Source organism: Diabrotica virgifera, chromosome 7 (assembly GCF_917563875.1).
Source record: "Diabrotica virgifera virgifera chromosome 7, PGI_DIABVI_V3a".
NCBI lineage: Eukaryota > Metazoa > Arthropoda > Insecta > Coleoptera > Chrysomelidae > Diabrotica > Diabrotica virgifera.
Genome location: NC_065449.1, coordinates 89,094,856 through 89,116,403, shown reverse-complemented (window position 1 = coordinate 89,116,403; position 21,548 = coordinate 89,094,856). Strand labels below are relative to the sequence as shown.

General features: G+C 31.6%; 1 protein-coding gene across 1 annotated transcript in view; it reads right to left on the bottom strand.

Annotated features, from left to right (window-relative positions):
* LOC114340990 (alpha-tocopherol transfer protein-like) overlaps positions 1-21,548 on the bottom strand; it is a 53,296-nt gene that overhangs the window by 15,114 nt on the left and 16,634 nt on the right. Inside the window, exons 3-4 of the mRNA XM_028291771.2 lie at positions 11,181-11,427; positions 1,803-1,913 (exon numbers count right to left, since the gene is read on the bottom strand). Coding sequence (XP_028147572.1) covers positions 1,803-1,913; positions 11,181-11,427 — 358 coding nt within the window. The remainder of the gene's footprint in view (positions 1-1,802; positions 1,914-11,180; positions 11,428-21,548) is intronic.

The window sequence follows — 21,548 nt, the reverse complement described above, 5'->3', positions numbered from 1 at the left end:
GAACGATGGGTAAACACTTGTCCAAAGTTGTATCTGAAAATCAGCGAGATTGGGACCAACACATTCATTTATTCCTGATGGCCTACCGCTCGGCCATAAATGAAACTACAGGTCAAACACCAACCTGCCTGATGTTGGGTCGTGAAGTTCGTTTGCCCTGCGACCTAGAGTTTGGTTGCGGACCTTCCGAGGAATATGTTGCAGGCGAAGAATACGTAGACCGCCTGAAGTTACGAATGAACAACATTCATGAACTTGCCCGACAACACATCCAGATAGCCAGTGACAGAATGAAAGATCAATATGATTCTCGCTGCAAGAATGAAAGCTTCGAAGTAGGTGATCTTGTCTGGCTTTATAATCCACAACGTCGTCGAGGCCTGTGTCCTAAACTGCAAAGACAATGGGAAGGTCCGTATGAAGTTAAGAAGAAAATAAATGACGTAATATACAGAATTAAGAAGTTACCAAACGGTAAACCAAAAGTTATTCACATAAATCGTCTTGCACCATATGCTGGCTCAAATGAAACAGAGGAAGCCCGAGTCCTCCAACAGGAGATGAAAGATGCACCACAGCCAAGTTTTAAGGAATTTATGTCAAATTACGCAGAAATAAAGAGTGCTAGATTCGGCGTGACCACAGAAGTTCAGCAAGATCTGTTTGGTGTTCCAGAAAACGTCTCTCTAGCCCACTGTGTTGCCCAAGACCTCGAGATGACTAAAGGAATCTCGTCCGTATTCAATAGAAAGTTCGGCCGCCTGGACGAGTTAAGGAATCAACAACCTAAAATTGGAAGAGTATTGCGATTGGAAGATGGTCCTCGATCTTTGCTGTATATAGTGACCAGGAAGTCTTATACGGACACGCCAAGCTACGAGAACATATGGCGTGCTCTAACTAATTTGAAGAAAATCGTGTGTAATTATGACATCAAAGATTTGGCTATACCAAAAATAGGCCATGCAGTAGAAAATCTGGATTGGAAGATTGTGAGAAGCATGCTTGAAGTCATCTTCAGAGAAACTGGCGTACGAATTACTGTGTGTTGCATGAACCCGAAGATGTCATACCCTTCAAAGACAGTAGATTGCTATTTCTTCTTGAAGGGTGTATGCAGAGCTGGAGAGTCGTGTAGATTCCGCCATCCTGGGCCTTCATCTAGAGTTGCTGATCGGGACGCTCAGATCTTAAGAGGGGAGCAGTGTAACAAAAGAGAAATCTTGGACGACCACCGTATAACAGTAAACACCTCGAGAATGACGTCATCGAATGATCTAGGCCTCGGCGGAAAGGAGGAGGGACCCGTAGGCGGAACACGCTGATAGCTAGAGATGGGCGTCGATTGTTCCAGAATAACAACTGGGTATAAATACGGGCATATTTGTAAATACAGTTTTAGTCTTAAGCTAAAGTTTGTAAAGTAAACTTGTATAAATAAATAATAAAGTCGTAAATAAATACGAACCGCTAGTTTTATTGTAATTATAAGTAATTACAATAGTCACGTTACAATATGTAATATATTTGATTAGCGGTTATATTAAATTGGTGTAGCATACGTTGTAAATCATCTTCACTTTGAGAGATTAGTATTGCGTCGTCTGTATAGCAGATTATTTTAAGTTGTTTTGTGAAGATATATAGCTAATGTAAAATATATGGTTAATCTAAAATTGAAGAATACATTCCACATTGAAGCCTAAAATAAGGTGAAAATAACAAAATAAGAAATAACTTTAGAGAACAAATAATTATTTGAGGTCAACAAATTTTATAAAAGTATCAAAATGCTTACTTACTTTGTCTCTTAATCGTCTATATAGATATTTCCTCATAAATGTAATTAGAGCATCAGCTACACTAGGAGCATTAATAATATGCATTTCCTTAATTTGATTGTTCCAGATCTCCTAAAATAATCAGTGGTTAAAGTACACATTTGCTCACGGTTTTTGTTCCGATTTTAAAGAACATTGTACGTTCGAAATAGGTCAGGAAGTGGATAAACTTAATAGTTCTAAGCAACTTTTGTTCTATAGAATTTTTTCAGTAAGTCAATACTTTTCAAGTTACTTGCGATTGAATAAAAATGTTCTTTTTATTTATAACTCAAAAAGTAAGTATTTAACTTTTGACCGGGCGCCCTTTAAAAATTACAACGTCGGGCGCGCAGCAACAATTTACGGCCATGTAGTTCCTTATTATTTTTGACACTTTTTTTATTATTGACTGAAGAGCCGTCTTATTTTATGTAGTTCATAGAGCGCCAAAAGCACTTTAACGAGTTTCAACCCTTTTTTTTAATAAAACTTTAAATGAACATTTCCAATTTTTTAAACTATTGATAATATTTTTAGAATAAAATATCCTCCTAAAATTTTATATACTCGCATTAGAATTCGAAATAGTTTTACGTAAAATATACTTACCTACATACCTATAACTAAAACTCACAATTAACAATAATCTATTTTTTCAAATCTACATGAACTATAAATAAACACTACTTTCCTATGAAACAACAATAACGAATTCTTAAAATAATATACTACTACACTGAACAGATATCGATAAAGATAAGAACAGATAAGAGAAAATCTGACGCAGGTTTTTTAAAATGACAGTGACAATTTCTCTATGTTGCCTAATTAGTTATAAGTTATAATATGTTCGATTTATTGTTAAAAAAAAAATAGTAGGTCCAAAATGACACAAAATTTTTTTGGACTCCCTGTATAAATAACTATGTTAATGTTTATATTATTGAATAGATAAACTATTTTTAATGGGAAATAAGCCACAATTTTACCAAAAAAATGATTTTATTAACGTTTTGAAGCCCAAACCGGGTTTCGTTGTCAAAATACAAAATAAATAGTAGGTAGTGTTTTGTATTTTGACAACGAAACCCGATTTGGGCTTCGAAACGTTAATAAAATCATTTTTTTGCTAAAATTGTGGCTTATTTCCCATTAAAAATAGTTTATTATAAAAATACCACAAGGAAATAGCTTCAGAACAACATTATTGAATAGAGAATTGAATTACCTTTCAAATGAGCTATCACACAACCCACATTCTCATTTAAAAAAATCATCGATGACGTCATCACGCCCAGATGGGTGACATCACCAGTATGATATATATGCCAAAAAGTCGTAATTTAAAAATAAAAATTGACCTGTTTCGGGATTTTTTCCAAAAACATCAATTCTCAAGAAAATGAATTTATTCCAACCTTTACGTGCTCACTGTATAAAAGACATACCGTCGGAGGAGACGAGATGAAAATAATATACTATTTTACCATTGGCATTGAGGCGCCGTTTTTATGAAGTATGTTACCGTATAACAGCATATACATACCATATATTATATCTTACAAGTTAAAAAAATAGATAAAACATAATATATACCAGGGATAAGCAGTGCAAGACGATGTATGCTTCTTTTCATGAGCATTTTTCAGTGCGTCACAAATGATAGAAAAAAAGGTAAGTCCGTGATAATACACATTTATGACATTTATTCTCACATGAAATTTTAGTTAAATCTGACAGTTGTCAAATTTTATTTGCAATTTGGCATAAAAACAAATCAATTGGGTTTATTGCATTTATAAAATGCTATTTTCTTTGATTTGTATAGTCTTATAAATTGTACAGATTATATTCGTAGATATACTATATAATTACTAAATAACTTTTTTTTCGATTATAGCGCCATCTATTGACAACTAGAATAAATGTTATAAATTTCACCGACGAAATGTAATCACTAAAGCTCGGATTATAGGCAAAATGCCTTTTTTTGCCTATTATGCCTATTATAATTGTTTTTTGCACTTTTTGCCTTTTTTCGTAAATTCCGCCTATTTGTGCCTTTTTTAAAATTTCATGGTACTACCCATGATATTATGTTATTACTAAACCATTCTATAATAAAATTTTGGGTCAATAATAAAATATCAATGGTTTGTTTATATAACAGATTTCTAGGAAAATTTACCTGATCGAGACTTGAGGGTTAACTATTTGGAAATCCCTAAGCTTTATTAGTTTATTATCAGTTGTACACTCGGTTACTGTATCAGAGTTTAGTCACAAATTGCTATATCCTAGTTTAGTTTTGTTGCGTATACCGAAAAGCAAAGAACACGTTTTAAAACGTTTGTGTGAAAAGATGACATCTAAATTAAGGCTATGGATCGCACTTTATTCGGAACTTTCTCTAGAAGGAGATGGAGCATTTTGAAAACCATGCGGCAAATCGGTAAGTTTTATTTTTTCTTTTTTTTTCTCGTCCCACAACATAACTAAATTCTAAACCGTTTTGAGAATTCTAATTATTTTTTTTTAAATTCTCAGATTTAAAGTAGAAAAAAGTACTTTACTGACCAGCATTGTGGAACCCCACTTCATAAACATAATTTGGAAAAATTAAATTCCTCTAAGTTAGCCCAAATATCTCTGCGGGATAGTTTAAGCAGTTCAAAAAAAAGGAGTAAGACGCATTTAAATTTGATTTATGCCAGATGATGATTGCATCCAACATTTCTCTATATAAAGTTAATAACCCTAGTTTTAAATGCTTTTTCGAAAAATATCTTAATAAATCCTTACCGGACGAGAGTACATTGAGAAAACATACTGTGGAAAAATGTTACGTGGAATGTATTTCAAAAATTAAGCGGGAGTTAGAGGACAATTTTTTGTATATTATCGTGGATGAAACGACAGATGTATGCGGCAGGTATATAGCTAATTTAATGATTGGAATTTTGAACGAAAACTTTGCGAGAAAACCTTATTTAGTTGCCGTTAAAAAATTGGAAAAAACAAACAATTTAACAATAAGTCGATTTATACAAGATAGTTTAAAAAACCTCTTTTTACCCAACCCTATACCAGTGAATAAAATAGTTTTAATGCTTTCAGATGCTGCGGCATGTATGTTAAAAGCTGCTGTTAATTTAAAGATTTTTATCCTAATTTAATTCATTGCACTTGTGTAGCCCACGGGGTAAATAGAATTGCTGAAGAAATAAGAAATCTGTTTCCGTTGGTAAATAATTTTATAAATTTTATGAAAAAAGGTTTTGTAAAGGCTCCGTTGAGGGTGCAAATATATAAAGAAAGACTTCCCGGTGTCCCTTTGCCACCTAAACTAGTAATTACAAGGTGGGGAATCTGGCTCGAAGCAGTTTTTTTTTACGTTGAACTCTGCAATGAAATAGAATTAGTTATGTCAGAATTTGATGATGATATTTCCGAAGCCACTCGAGAAGCAAAAAAAATATTAAAAAATCCCAAATTGAAACAGGAACTCGCTTATATCAATGACAATTATAAATTAATAGTTACTACAACTACCTTATTAGAAAAACAAGAGATAAATTTATGTGAGTCAGTAAAATTATTAGATAATTTAAAGACGAAAATTAAATCGGCACCTGAAAGTAATGGTCAATTAATTTTTAAAAAAATGAAATATGTTTTCGACAAGAATGAAAGTTTTTCGTTTTTATCTAATGTTGCTAAAGTTTTGAATGGGACATTTTCCGAGGAATTACAAATTATGCCAGATTTATTATCCGCTCTGAAATATGCTCCAATTACATCTGTCGATGTCGAACGTTCGTTTTCAATGTACAAATTAATTTTAAGTGATCGAAGTCATAGTTTTAAGACCGAAAATATTGAAAAACATTTAGTTGTTTCTATTAATGATAAAATTTTAAGTGGTTACAATGTTTAATTATTAATTAACAGTTATTTAGTTACTAGTTTATTTATACTATTGTGTAAATATACCTGCCTTAAATTAATATTAGGTTAACTCACTTTGTACAATAAATAATAAGTTATATTCCTTTATTGCCTATATGTTGCCTAAATGTTAATATTCCTGTTTTTTTAATAAAAATCTTTGCCTATATAGGCGCCTTTTTCTTCAATTTTTGTTGCCTATAAATCCGAGCTTTAGTAATCACCGACGTGCGTTTTTCTGTCACATACAATTTAATGCGTTAGAAAGGAATCGAAAAACTGTGACGCACTGAAAGATCCTCATGAGAAAAAGCATATATAGTCCGTTCGCTAAACTCAGACTCAACTGGCTAGTGATTTAAGCTAGTAATTTTGCCAATTTGATAAAATTGTCAAAAAAATTATTACTGAATAGTTAATAATTACTAAATATTTAGTAATTTTGCAAATTTTGTCAAAATTGGCAAAAAGCAAAAAAGTTACGTACTAAAATCATTAGCCATTTGCGTCTGAGTTTAGCGAACCGACTATACTATTCTGCCTTTGTAGAGTTTGCCGAATATACTGTTTAACCATAGAAGAGACGCAAGTATCATATAGTCAATAGAAATAAGGATTTTCTCGGGATACTCAAAGATCTAGGTAGCTGACTACTTTTTTAGTTATTGTAGACCTATAGAAAGAAAACCTACCTATTTCCTGCCTAGAGTTCGCGTCCGTTTTTTAATTATTAATAATTTAGTGCAAAAAACGCGATTTTTTCGATTTTTTACACCCCATTCAAAGGCTAAATAGTTGATATAAAATTACAAAATTTAATTTTTTAGAACATTGGAAGAGCTTCAAAATGCCGATTTTTGAAAGTTAAAAAGTTAATTTGTTGTTACGCAAACTGCAAAATAAGTGAAAATCGTTATTTGTTAAAACTTTTACTAAAACTACCTTAGAACTTTAGTGTTTCACCCAAAGTTGGGTATTGGGGTACTTAACAAACCCTCAAAATTTGAGACCGAGCCATTAATTAGTTTAAGAGTTATTCTATTCGTTTATCCCAGAGACCTATATTTGGCAATAACATAAGACAGAACATGTTGTCCGTAGAAATAGTCTTTTTCTATATTCTAAAAGCTAGTATTTTAACACGAATAGCTATGTGTTACATTACCCACAGCTAATTTGTTTATAATAATTAAGGAATCTCATTAATGCCATTTTAAAGAATGGGATTTGTGTTTTCCTTAAAAAAATTGCACAAACATTGTACCTTCACAGCACCCTCTACGATTTTTCAAAAATATAGTTCAAACGATTACTACAAATCCACCGAGTTAAAATACCGAAAAACCAATTTGAAACTAATACAATTTTCTGTATCTCTGGATCAACTCAATGGATTTTGATCTTTCTTTTTTTAACCTTTAACTACAGGCGCTGGCGTATTTTGTACGCCAGATATATAAATTCTACTGCAAATACATTTAAAAATATAATTTTTGTCCTTATTTATCTATCTAACCTATCACTGCAATGTGCTTTACAATTGGTTTTAGTTTCGTTATAATCGGCGTTCTGGGAAGATCGTTATTTACTTATTTGTTGTTTCCGGTGGTGGACAATATACGCCACGATTATAGTAATATAAGTACATCTTTCAATTGTTTTTTAGTCATTATGGCACAAAATATATTTTGCTTTATAAACAATACTTTTTTTCATGTAAAAAATCACATTTCAAAAAAATGTTTATTAGTAATTTTATTTATCATGGGATCATATTCCAGTTATAAATCCCAATTGGCTTACTGAGAAGGAACTCCCAAGTATTCGCTGATGCCGAATACAATTTATAACAAACAACTAAGTGTAATTTTCAAAACAAAATAAACAAATCCGCTGTTTTTAAGTGTACTTTTTTGTGGCGTATAAAGTACGCCACGCGTATAGTTATGTTATAACTTGTTGCGCGGGTAGTTAAAGGTTAAATAGGTTTGCAGTTTCTACATACATTACAAATATGCAATTTATTTATAAATTGATTAATTAATAAACAGTCTAATTTGTTTAAACAATTCTTTCAAAAATATTTTTTTTACAAAAATCTATTTTTTTAATCACAGTATCATTAATGATCATAGAAAAAGTTAAAGCACACTTTAATAAATACCTTATTTTTATTAGATAATTATTTATTGAAGCTAATTTATTTATTAAAGTATACCTTAACTTTTTCTATGATTAATAATGATAGTATGATTAAAATCATGAATTTTTGGGAAAAAATTATTTTTTCAAAAATTGTTTAAACAAATTAGACTGTTTATTAATTAATAAATGTCTAATTAGGCAAATTGCATATTTGTAATATAAAGAAAAATAACATACAAATTAAAAAAAGAACGATCACAATTAGTTCAGAGAAATAAGGAAAAAAAATATCATGTTGGTGACACAACCCCCTCCAGGCCGAAACCAAAGTTTTTGAGTAGCATGGACATATATAATAATAACCTATATGTTTCCTGCTTTTTCTATAATTTTCATTTTTTCGTCTACTACCAAAAAGTTAAGTATTTTAAACAAATTTGAGAGTAAAAAGCTAATAAATCGTATAAAAAACTTCAATATTGTGTTCGCTGAATATGCCTATCCTTATTGGTTGCCTAGAAAATTGCAAAATAAATCATAAATTTTGAGTTTTTTAAATATTCATAACTTATGTAAAAATTAACTTAGAACGTTCTTATTACAAGGAATGCTGAGACCTTTGGTGCTTAAATCATACCCCAAATTTCAAAGCAATTGGTCAAATTGTTTAAAAGGTATTTAATTTGATTATCCCAAATTAATTTTTTTTGCAACGCAATGTATATTTCAGAATATGATGAAGTTACACTAATACTTTGGATAGTTTATAAAAGAAGAAGATTTATACTATTAATTTAATTAAAAAAATAACAAAAAATAATTCTAAATACTGCAAAATTATTTTGCAAAACATGTGAATTAAAAAAAGGGGGGGCTATCTTCGTCCCTAATTGTCCTAGGACAATTGTTTTTCTTTCTAAATGTGTATAAAAATTCAGTCTTTCCAAATATGAAAAAATAATTTTTCTACGGGTAACGGTTAAAAAGTTATTCTAATTGTTTATAAGTAAGCAAAAAATCGACGTGTTTTTGCAGAATAATTTTAAACTGTGTAAAATTACTTTTTGTCATTTTTTTTAAATGAAGTCAATAGTATAAATGTTCTTCTTCCATAAGTGTCAGAAGTCTTACTGTAACTATCATTTTCTGACTTATAGTGTTGCAAAAAAATGAATTTGGGATAAACAAATTAAATAACTTTTAAACTATTTGACCAATTTCTTTGAAATTTAAAATATAACTTAAGCACCAGAAGTCTCAGGAATTCGTGTAATAAGAAGATTTTAACTTAATTTTTACATAAGTTATGAATATTTATATAAACTCAAAATTTATAATTTATTTTGCAATTTTCTAAGCAACCAATAAGAATAGACATATTCAGCGAACGCCATATTGAAATTTTTTAGACGATTTACGAGTTTCTTACTTTCAAATTTGTTTAAAATGCTTAACTTTTTGGTTATAGACAAAAAAATCGAAAATTTACCGTTTTTTGATCTTCATTTGTTTATAACGATGTATATCATCAAAATCGGCTGCAGGAAACATAAACGTTATTAATATAGATATCCATACTACTCAAAAAATTTGGTTTCGGCCTGGAGGGGGATGTGTCACGAGAAAAATCTTATTTCTCTGGACTAAATATATTCAGTAGATCCCGAGATATAGAAAATGATAGTAGTTTTAAGTTGCCTTTTTTATATTATGTGAAAGGTTAAATAGAAGTCTGCTTCTACTGGATCTATAGACTTTATAAATAAAGCGTTTTTATTCACTTTTTTATAAGCTGTATCTGCTAACAATTTTTTTTTTTCGACAAGTACTTACTTTTTGAGTTACTTCTTTGCGAAAAATCATGCTTCAAAACGAACTAATAGGTCTGGATCCAGCGTATGAAAAAAAAGTTAATTAATAGCAAGCTGAAAATTTGTTAATAGCTTAAGGGTGTCTAGTTGGTCAAACTTTGATATATGGGAACACTGGAACAGGGAAAGTTTTAATTGTGGAACAGGTTAAAAATTTGGAACGGTTAGACCGCGAAAACGGCACATGTATTTTGTCCGACAGAACAGACTTAAACTCTCCGAACAGAGATTAAACTCTCATGCAAAAATCAGATTGCTATTTATTACCTGTCATAATTCCTGTCATTTGACATATTCTACGTGTTCCACTAATTAAAACGCACATTTGGTAATAAATAACAGTCTGATTTTTGCATGAGAGTTTAAATCTCAGTTCGGAGAGTTTAAGTCTGTTCTGTTGGACAAAATACATGTGCCGTTTTCGTGGTCTGACCGTTCCAAATTTTTAACCTGTTCCACAATTAAAAATTTCCTTGTTCCAGTGTTCCCATATATCACCCGACTAGTGACCTGACCACTAGAAGTTTGTCCGACTAAACACCCTTAAGCTATTAACAACTTTTCAGCTTGCTATTAATCAGCTTTTTTTCATACGCGGGATCCAGACCTATAAACTTCATTGAAACACTTCACTAAAAATGCGATTTTTTGCTGCAAAACGAATATACTCACTCGAAAATATCTCGAAAAGTATTGACTTAGTGAATGGACTTAATAGAACAAAAGTTGCTTAGAATTAGTTAGTTTATACACTTCCTGACTTAGTTTGAAAGTATGATTTTTCACCCCCGAGAAAGGGTGATATTCTCCCCCAGGGCAAAATCACCCATTAGCACAATATCATTTTTTTCTGTCATATGTCAATCAAAGCGGTTCTTTAAAATTCGAAGGTTTTGCAATATTTTACCGTGAGTGAATAGACTAATAATTATTTTTCCGTTAAGAGCGTATGCGCAAAATTTCGGGCCAATGCTTTTTAAATGCATTCAGTTTTTTTCAAATTCTGAAGCTATTAAATTGTTTTTGAAAAATTTAAACGCAGAATCAAAGATTGCATCATTGCCAAGGGCCTAAAGTTCCTTAGAATAAAAAGAAAGTTTATTTTGAATGAGATATTTGAAATTAAAAATCACACTTAATTTTCTCTTGTTTTTCGCTCCTGTAACTTAATAAAATAAACATTATACCTAGAAGTTTTCAGGGACTTTCGGCCCTCGGTAACAATATTATACATATAATCTTTCATTCTGCGTTTATATTTTTCAGAAATATTTATGTTTTCTCAGGATTCGAAAAAATAATGCATTTAAATAACATTGGCCCGACACTTTGCACCTACACTCTTTTAGTGAACTATTTTATAGAAGAACTATTTTATTAGTGTTATTTTTACCTCGCAGATAAAATCCAGTTTTTTAAACATCTGTGGGGTTGCTTTTCCTACATGTCCCAGTTTAACATTTTTGTAATCCAGAACATAAATATCTCCAAGTGCAAGATCTTCCCACATCTTTACCTCATTAAGATGAATCATTGATACTATAGGTTGGTCCCCAACTATCTTCTCGGGATTGCCATCAACTTTGTTTAAAATCACTCTTTGCAAATTTGGAGTCAACGTTGGTAGTGGTACCGTGGTTCTGAAAAGTGGTCAAAATAAATTATTAGGTTGTCTATATGTCTCAGTGGTAGAAGCTAGTAAGATAAAATCGAGAACGCTGCTTTCTTCTTACATGCCTACATATTTAGCTATAATAACAATTTGATGAAAAATCCTTTGTAAAAGGTATAAAATTTATTAAAATCCCTTTTAGGGCTACATTACAGAACGTTTTTGATATTTAAAAATATCGTCATCAGTAAAGCTCGGATTATAGGCAAAATGCCGTTTTTTGCCTATTTTGCCTATTATAATTGTTTTTTGCACTTTTTGCCTTTTTCGTAAATTCCGCCTATTTGTGCCTTTTTTAAAATATCATGGTACTACCCATGATATTATTCTATTACTAAACCATTCTATAATAAAATTTTGGGTCAATAATAAATTATCAATGGTTTGTTTATATAACAAATTTTTTAGGAACATGTACTTGATCGAGACTTGAGGGATAACTATTTGGAAATCCCTAAGCTTTATTAGTTTATTATCAGTTGTACAGTCGGTTACTGTATCAGAGTTTAGTCACAAATTGCTATAACCTAGTTTAGTTTTGTTGCGTATACCGAAAAGCAAAGAACACGTTTTAAAACGTTTTAGACATTTGTGTGAAAAGATGACATCTAAATTAAGGCTATGGATCGCACCTTATTCGGAACTTTCTCTAGAAGGAGATGGAGCATTTTGTAAACCATGCGGCAAATCGGTAAGTTTTATTTTTTCTCTTTTTTTCTCGTCCCACAACATAACTAAATTCTAAAGCAGTTTTATAATTCCAATTATTTATTTTTAAATTTTCAGATTTCAATTAGAAAAAAGTACTTTATTGACCAGCATTGTGGAACCCCACTTCATAAACGTAATTCATAAAAAAAAGGAGGAAGACGCATTTAAATTTGATTTATGCCAGATGATGATTGCATCCAACATTCCTCTTTATAAAGTTAATAACCCTAGTTTTAAATGCTTTTTCGAAAAATATCTTAATAAATCCTTACCGGACGAGATTACATTGAGAAAACATACTGTGGAAAAATGTTATGTGGAATGTATTTCAAAAATTAAGCGGGAGTTAGAGGACAATTTTTTGTATATATCGTGGATGAAACGACAGATGTATGCGGCAGGTATATATCTAATTTAATGATTGGAATTTTGAACGAAAACTTTGCGAGAAAACCTTATTTAGTTGCCGTTAAAGAATTGGAAAAAACAAACAATTTAACAAAAAGTCGATTTATACAAGATAGTTTAACAAACCTCTTTTTACCCAAACCTATACCAGTGAATAAAATAGTTTTAATGCTTTCAGATGCTGCGGCATATATGTTGAAAGCTGCTGTTAATTTAAAGATTTTTTATCCTAATTTAATTCATTGCCCTTTTGTAGCCCACGGGGTAACTAGAATTGCTGAAGAAATAAGAAATCTGTTTCCGTTGGTAAATAATTTTATAAATTTTATGAAAAAAGTTTTTGTAAAGGCTCCGTTGAGGGTGCAAATATATAAAGAAATACTTCCCGGTGTCCCTTTGCCACCTAAACCAGTAATTACAAGGTGAGGAACCTGGCTCGAAGCAGTTTTTTTTTTTTACTTTGAACACTGCAATGAAATAGAATTAGTTATGTCAGAATTTGATGATGATATTTCCGAAGCCATTCGAGAAGCAAAAAAATATTAAAAAATCCCAAATTGAAACAGGAACTCGCTTATATCAATGACAATTATAAATTAATAGTTACCACAATTACCTTATTAGAAAAACAAGAGATAAATTTATGTGAGTCAGTAAAATTAATAGATAATTTAAAGACGAAAATTAAATCGGCACCTGGAAATAACGGTCAAATAATTAAAAAAAAATGAAATATCGCACCTTGAAAACAAAAGTGGCACTATACTGAAAACATCAATTTTTAGTTATAGCGACATCTGCATTACTTTTGACTAAACGCTCCTTTTGCAGAGACTCCTGTTCTAATAGCTCGCATAGTTTCTCCTAGAAGTCGCTAGTGTCACTTTTGACTTTTAGGTGTTTTGTCAAAGTGGTAATTTAAAAAGTGGCACTCTATCTGTTTCCGGCGGATTGTTAAGGGAGAAGCACGTCGTGGTAAGTAAAAAAGTGACATTTTTTCTTTAGTGCCAGTTTTTACGTAAATTATGTAGTTATTCTGCCTAGTTAATGAATGAAAAACTGACATTTTAAGTATAGTGTCGGTTTTTGAATAACCTAAATGACTAAGTTCTTATATCAACGAATTAAATAATAGCATTTTTCGTTAAGTGCCATTTTTCTAAGAAGTGGAATGAGATTATACTGTTTTTTGTAACTCGATAAATGTCAAATTTAGTTTAATGTCAGTCTTTTAGTAAAAATAATAGGACAATCATGCTGTATTTTAATAAATAAAAGATAAATAAAAGATATTAATTGCAGTTTCTCGTGTGTAGTGGTTTTATAATAATGAAATATAAATAACTGTGATTATTTCTTGAAAAAGAACATGATTTTAACGTTAGATACACCATCAAAATATTGCTAAGTGCATAGACTTTTTTTGTTTAAGGGGTTATAATCATGGACAATTCACACAGTAGAAGTAGAAGAATATTACAATTAGTAGCTCAAAATAAAGGTAGTCAAAATCCAGTACCTGAAAAAATGGAAGAAAGATGCCAAAGTTTAGGTTTTACAGAAACTAAATCCAACCATTTACAAACATCCAGCAACGACTTCGGTTCGTTTAACAACGAAAACTTATCCAGTGATGACAGTGGTGACTTTTCACCCGTTTCAGACGATGACAGAACCTACGCACCCCCCAAAAAAAGATGCCGAAAATCCAGCTCTTCATCTACTTCCAGATCTTCATCTTCTTCCAGCTCGTGCTCCTGTTCTACAAGATCCTCTACATGTTCTTCAAGTTCTTCCTCACATTCTTTCACTAAATGTGCAGCTTACGTAGATGAAAAAAATTCAGAACTTTCTAATGAAAACGAAATAATCATACATGAAGAAGTAGTAAGTAAAAATAGTGGTGATTTGACGACAATTATAAATGAGAATAATTCAAATTCTTTTAACGAGGATTTTAATGAACATGTTATATCTAACGATATTGGTGATGAGTTGCTAACTATAACAGATAATGAAAATGTTCGGATTGCAAATAATAATGTCATGGAGGATATTCCATCTGCTATTTTAAATGGGATCGACAAACCTAGGAAACAAAAAAAAAATGAACGATATGCCAAAACTGCTAAGTCTTTAAAAGACTCTGGACAAGAATATGTTTCGAGTTCTAGATCAAAAAAAGTGATCCAAGCTAAAACTATAAAAAGTTCTTGTGGATTAAGTTGTCGCCTGAAATGCCCAGAAAAAATTAATGAGGAATCAAGAAAACGATTATTCCATGATTATTGGGGAATGGCTTCGCTGATCAGGCAAAGAGAATATATCTCGCGTAATATAGAAGAGATTCATCCAAAGTATCAATACAAGAAAGCAGATTCGACTAGAAAGTTAAAAAGTGCGTTCTATTTTGATGTCAATGGTACTAGAAGCAAAATATGTAAAACATTTTTTAAAAATACATTAAATATAACAGATAGATGTATCAGAACAGTTATTGAGAAGAGAAATAATATGACTGGTATACTAGAAGGTGAACAAAGAGGTAAACATGGAAAACATCGAAAAGTGCCAATTGACTTGACAGAAGGAGTAAAACGTCACATCAATAGTATACCTCGAATTGAAAGTCATTATTTGCGGAAACAAACAACGAAGGAATATATAGATGGCGGAAAAACCTTAACAGATATTTATTTTGATTACAAAGAAGACTGTATACAACAAAGATCACCCTATGTAATGATACACACATATCGAAAAATATTTAACGAGGAGTTTAATATTGGGTTCTTTGCACCAAAGAAGGATCAATGTGAGCAATGTACTAAATACAAGATTGCTGAAGGTTGTGAAAAAGATGCACAAAAAGAAAATTATGAGCGACATTTGGCTGAAAAAGAAAAGAGTCGCGAGGAAAAGGCTAATGATAAAGAGAACGTGTCGCACAGTTTTATTGTGGCATGTTATGACTTGCAAGCAGTAATGCCAGTTCCAAATGGTGAGGTATCAACTTTCTATTACAAGTCTAAAGTAAATTGCTTAAATTTTACTATCTCTGAACTCAAACAGGACAAAACTGAATGCTTCTTTTGGGATGAAACACAAGGAAATCGCGGAGCTAATGAGATAGCTAGTTGTGTTTTAAAGTATCTGCAGAAAAAGTCTCTAACTGCTGATGAAAAATTGAATGTCATCTTTTATTCTGATAACTGTTGTGGACAGCAAAAAAACCAGTTCATTATTGGGATGTACATACATGCTGTCCTAAATTTAAAAATAAAATCTATTACCCACAAATTTTTAATACGTGGTCATACTCAGAACGAAGGGGACGCTGTACATTCTTTGATTGAAAAACAAGTCAAAAGATGTCTTAAGTCAGGACCAATATACGTACCTTCGCAATATGTTTGTGCTATTCGAAGCGCAAAAAAAAGAGGGACACCTTTCGCTGTAAATGAAATGAGCTATGGCGATTTCTTGGATATAAAACAATTACCGGTTCCGAGGCTGAATAAGAGCGTAGATGGCCAAGTTGTAAAACTGTCTGATTTAAAAGTAATCAAAGTTGAGAAAAACGAACATGAAGAGATAAAAATTAGCTACAAAACATCTTACTTTGATGATTTTAAAGAGCTTGACTTAAATAAAAGAACCAATAGAAATAGTCGTCCTTCAGAAATCAAACCTCTGTATCAGCGTAAATTGGATATATCACAGAGAAAGAAAGATGATGTAAGAAGTCTTATTGATGCTGGCTTAATTCCCAATTATTACAGATCCTATTATCAAAGTATGTTTGAATAATATTTAAGTTTTTTAATTATTTTAATTTCGAGAAAATGTGAAGTTTCATTAAGTATTAATAATAGTTTGTTTACTTTTACCAAATAAACGATTGTTCTTTTTAATATGCGACAATTTCGTTTTATTTTTCTGTTTTTTTATCATAAGGTAAATATTAACTTGACTTTTTATTCTAATAATCAGAACTTTTAGGTAAAACAAAAGTGGCACTATAAGGAATTTTTTTTAAAGATTTTTTTTTAAATTAGTAGTTACATTATTAATTTGCCTTCTTCGGTAGAAGCTAACTGTGCTTTAATCAAACTGTTGAATAACATTAATTATAGTATGTAATTCGGTTATTTTAGTTCAATATCCATTACAGAACTCTTCGAAAAACTTTAAACGGTCATACTGAAATATTTAGTTTTTGGGATAATGCCACTTTTGTTTTCAAGGTGCGATATGTTTTCGACAAGAATGAAGGTTTTTCGTTTTTATCTAATGTTGCTAAAGTTTTGAATGGGACATTTTCCGAGGAATTATAAATTATGCCAGATTTATTATCCGCTCTGAAATATGCTCCAATTACATCTGTCGATGTCGAACGTTGGTTTTCAATGTACAAATTAATTTTAAGTGATCGAAGACATAGTTTTAAGACCGAAAATATTGAAAAACATTTAGTTGTTTCTATTAATGATAAAATTTTAAGTGGTTACAATGTTTAATTATTAATTAGCAGTTATTCAGTTACTAGTTTATTTATACTAATGTTATGATTATGATGTGTAAATATACCTGCCTTAAGTTAATATTACGTTAATTCACTTTGTACAATAAATAATAAGTTATATTCCTTTATTGCCTATATTTTGTCTAAATGTTAATATTCCTGCCTTTTTTAATAAAAATCTTTGCCTATATAGGCGCCTTTTTCTTCAATTTTTGTTGCCTATAAATCCGAGCTTTAGTCATCAGTGTTTAGAACTGGCTGATCGCAAGCTGAGCCATCAAAGAAATACCAGGGTAAGAACCCTTTAAATTGTATAAGCATTTGTTATATTAGCATATTTGCTTAAAATTTCATAGGATAGATATCATTTATAAAGAATTAGGCCCTTGGTGACAGCATGACTCCCCCATCACGTAGGTTGCTAAACAGGTAGATATGTCTATAATGAAGACTGTTAGGCCATCTTTGGCCACTTTCGATTATTTCATGTTCCCAAATCTGAAGAGATTTTGGATGGCCCGTAAATAAAATTTAGCACGAACTAAGAAATAATTGACGAAATAAAAAAAAATTTGCAGAGCTTTCAGGATCCTATTATTCGGATGGCATAAAGAAGTTGGAGAATCTCGAAATATATCGTGTTGTCTGAGCATTTTGCTAATAGGTGTAATAGCGTACTGAGTTAAGTGAACGATTTGCTAATAGGCGTGTTCTTATGTAAGCATTTAAACAACTTCTTTCTACTAGTTACATAATTCATTTAATTTCACTTTATTTTAGTGCTTCATTTAAAATGGAGTCGTATGATTCATATGAGAAAGTAGTACAGTCACTGAAAGTGGATATGAGCTATTACCTTCGATTTAGTTGAGCCTACATCGATTTGCATGAAAAGTGGTAAGTGGTTAGAGGATATCTCAAGGAACAAAGGTGACATAATGCCAAGCGCTTTTTCCTGGGGGTGGATGCCACTCCTTCTCTTGGGTGAAAATTATTTTATTGAAAATAACCCCATAATTCAATAGAGGGACAAATTTTAAGCAACATTTGTTATATTTTATAAAGTTATTAAAATAAATCAAAACTTTTTGAATGATTAAAGATCAAAGATTTTAATTTTTCTTGAGAAAAATGCTTGTTTTTAACCGATTTTTCATCAATAACTCAAAAACTATAAGATTTTACATAAAATTTATAATTACCAAAATTGAAGCTAATAACAAATGAAATAAAAAAGTTACTAGAAAAAACTTTTATTGTTAACTGGAAGTGAGTGTAGGGAGCTGAGAAGTTAAATTTTCAAGATCGAAACTTGTTATAGTACGGTTTGGAGGAATGTATATACAACAAATGGTAATTTTGTAAGGACACCAAGCTGTAACGGCTGTTGCTTCGAGGTTTGTGTTTAGTGGAAATTCTTTATGGAAAATGTCATCGGAAACAAAAATTGATGCTCCTCCACTGGCTCGAATTTGAGTAGTTGGAATGTAGTGGTAACCAGTAAAATTTTAAATTTTCCGGAAAATTTATCGCTAAAATTTGTTTCTTGTAGGCAAAGAAGTCGGGAGAAAACTCAGAAATAAGCTGTTCAAGGAGTGGACGACGAGGATTAAATTCATCACATTTCCATTGTATCAATGTGAAGGCAGAGATTAATATGTAGAGGTTTTGGATTTTTGCGAACTTTGTGAACTATCGGACAAGTATTCTTTATCAGACACATCCTGGAGATTATCATGACTGTCTATACTTTCAGAATCATCTGTTGTGGGGTTTATTTTAGATTTAATTTTTTTTATTAAGCGTGTAATTCTGACTTTTGGGGATCTTTCTTTAAAAGTTGGGTTTATCGATTGCAGAGTTAGAATAAGGGATTTAATATCTGTTGTAAATCTTAATGCTTCTGAGATAGGGTCACAGCTACCATAAGCGTTCTCGATAAAGGCAATTATATTATCAGGAGAGACTACAAACGCTTCCGGAGTTTGTTTATAGGCTTCTTGGATTGCTTGCTTAAAGGCAATGGATAGACTGGGGTCGACAGAAAAACTACGTTTTAGTTTATTTTTTGTATTGGAAGAGTTGGAGGAACTAGGAGCTGTTTGACTGGGAGGAGGCATGGCTTCTTCTGTTGCAGGGTTTTCCCCAGATTGAACGTTTTGATCTTTTACAGATGACCCAGAAGAGGGTGGCCTCTCCTGTGAAAGTGGAGATTTTAAACGTTGTTCATCTGACTGTTCAGATATTGGTTCATTTTCGTAATTTTCTGAGGATGAAGAGAGATAAGGTAAATTGGTTTGAGGGGAACACATTTCAGTATGAGAGAAAAGTTTTGTATTCTGTTGCTGTGGCGTTGATTTGGTGATGGGGGTTAGGTCATAAGAAATAGTAGAGTTTTGAGATAACACATTGTCTGTCACAAGTTGTGTATGCTGTTGCTGTGGCGTTGATTCGGTAGTGGGAGTTGGGTCGTGAGAAAGAGGAGAATTTTGAGATAACACATTGTTAGATGAAGTATTGGGGCAATTTGAAGCAACATGTCCTGGCTGTTTGCATACGAAACATTCCATCTTGTCCGTTGATAGAAAAATTCTATTATCATTGCCTTCAAAAGAAATTAACAAGGAGGTGTGAAGCTCGAAATTATCAGAGGGTGAAAAGACATACACTTGACGACAGAAGCTGAGGATGTGAGAATACTCATCACCTGGAATTCCTGCTTTAATGAAAGACACAGGGGAGGCTATTTGAAGACCAAGACTCTTGATTGCATTTTCTGCAAGTTCGTGGGGAATATAACGCACCATCAATGCAAGACTATCACAACTCAAAAATTGCCATTTTTTGTTTTTTATGAATCTGTAATGGTAATGGGTAGTCTAACACAATGAAAGAGTATTATAACTCAAAATTTAATATAAGACATTATTAAACAATATTAATGTTAAGTTATAATACTCTTGCATTATGTTAGACTACCCATTACCATTACAGATTCATAAAAAACAAAAAATGGCAATTTTTGGGTTGTGATATTCTTGAATTGATGGTACGATAAGGAGATATATTCGAGATTAATATTCTTTTTGTCGGGGAGACAAGTTTTCTAATACTTAAAATTAAGGATCCGATTTGGATAGTTGGGTGGGACTTCAGAAGTTGATCAACGAGATTTGGGTTGGCTAGATATATGCAGATTCTATTGTTAGAGATTCTGGAAGCAAAGGAAATATATTTTGGTCCGATGACATCACAAATAGCTTTAACGTAATCTAGAAGTTTAAGGTTTTCTTCTGCGTGAAGGACTATGGCTTGCTCTTTTTTTGGTAGAGATGGTGTTTTCGGAGTAGATTTTGCAGCGTTTACGTACGAGATTGATGTAGTAGCTTGAGTGTTTGTAGCACTTTGAAGGGCCATGGTTGAGGTAGAAACTGTAGGATTACTGTGTATGGTTGTACTTGTCATGCAGATACAGACAATAGCTTCGTGTTATATTTCTTCTTTAAATGGTTCTGGTATTAGAATTGCATTCAAAGCCATTATGCTAGATGGTCAGCAAGAACCAGCAAACTGGTGAAACCAGCCGCTGGTATGTACTTTTTATAAATTAAATATAATTTATATTGGTTTAATCATATAACGAAATTAATACGTACAAATTTTGTCCAGTAATCACTTTTTAAAATACACTATTAAATCGAAAATCAATTACACTAATTACTACTGATAAGGTAAACTAGATTTTAATTATACTTGGCACAGGTCTTACTCGTAGGAATGCTAGATAGCCCAGTAAATGAACGGGAAATTCGGCGATACCGTGTAATTTTCAGGGGCAACTCCGAATTGCATGAAAATTTGGATTTAGGTTCTACTTACCCTCCACTTCAAAGTTGAAATTGTTTTGTTGGTTGCTTTTACTTGGGGGGTGACAGTCACCCCTTCTAGGGGGTGAAAAGACATACGTTCAAGGTAAGACAGGAAATGCATAAATTGACTGATTTTAAGCAACTTTTGTTCTATAGAGTTTTTTACGTAAGTCAATACTTTTCGAGTTATTTGCCATTGAAAATGTTGATTTTTCGACAAAAAAATTACGTTTTCAGACGGTTTTTCGCAAATAACTCAAAAAGTAAATATTTTATCGAAAAAAATATCCTTAGCAAAAGTGTAGCTTATAAAAAACTCAAAAAAATGGTGTATCAGTAAAGTCTATCAATCAAATAAAAACAAAGTTGTAGCTCATGAAAAATACGTTCTTATTCGTCTAATTCCAAATCGAATATTTCAAGGTGAAATCACCGAAAAATTAAGCACTTTTCAGGAAAAACCCATTTAAACTTTTTTAGAGTGTTTATAAAAAGATTTGTTTTAATTGTTAACAAAAGTTTTAGCATTAAAAATAAGCGAGTTACGCTCAAAATAAAGTTGGCCCTATTTTTTTT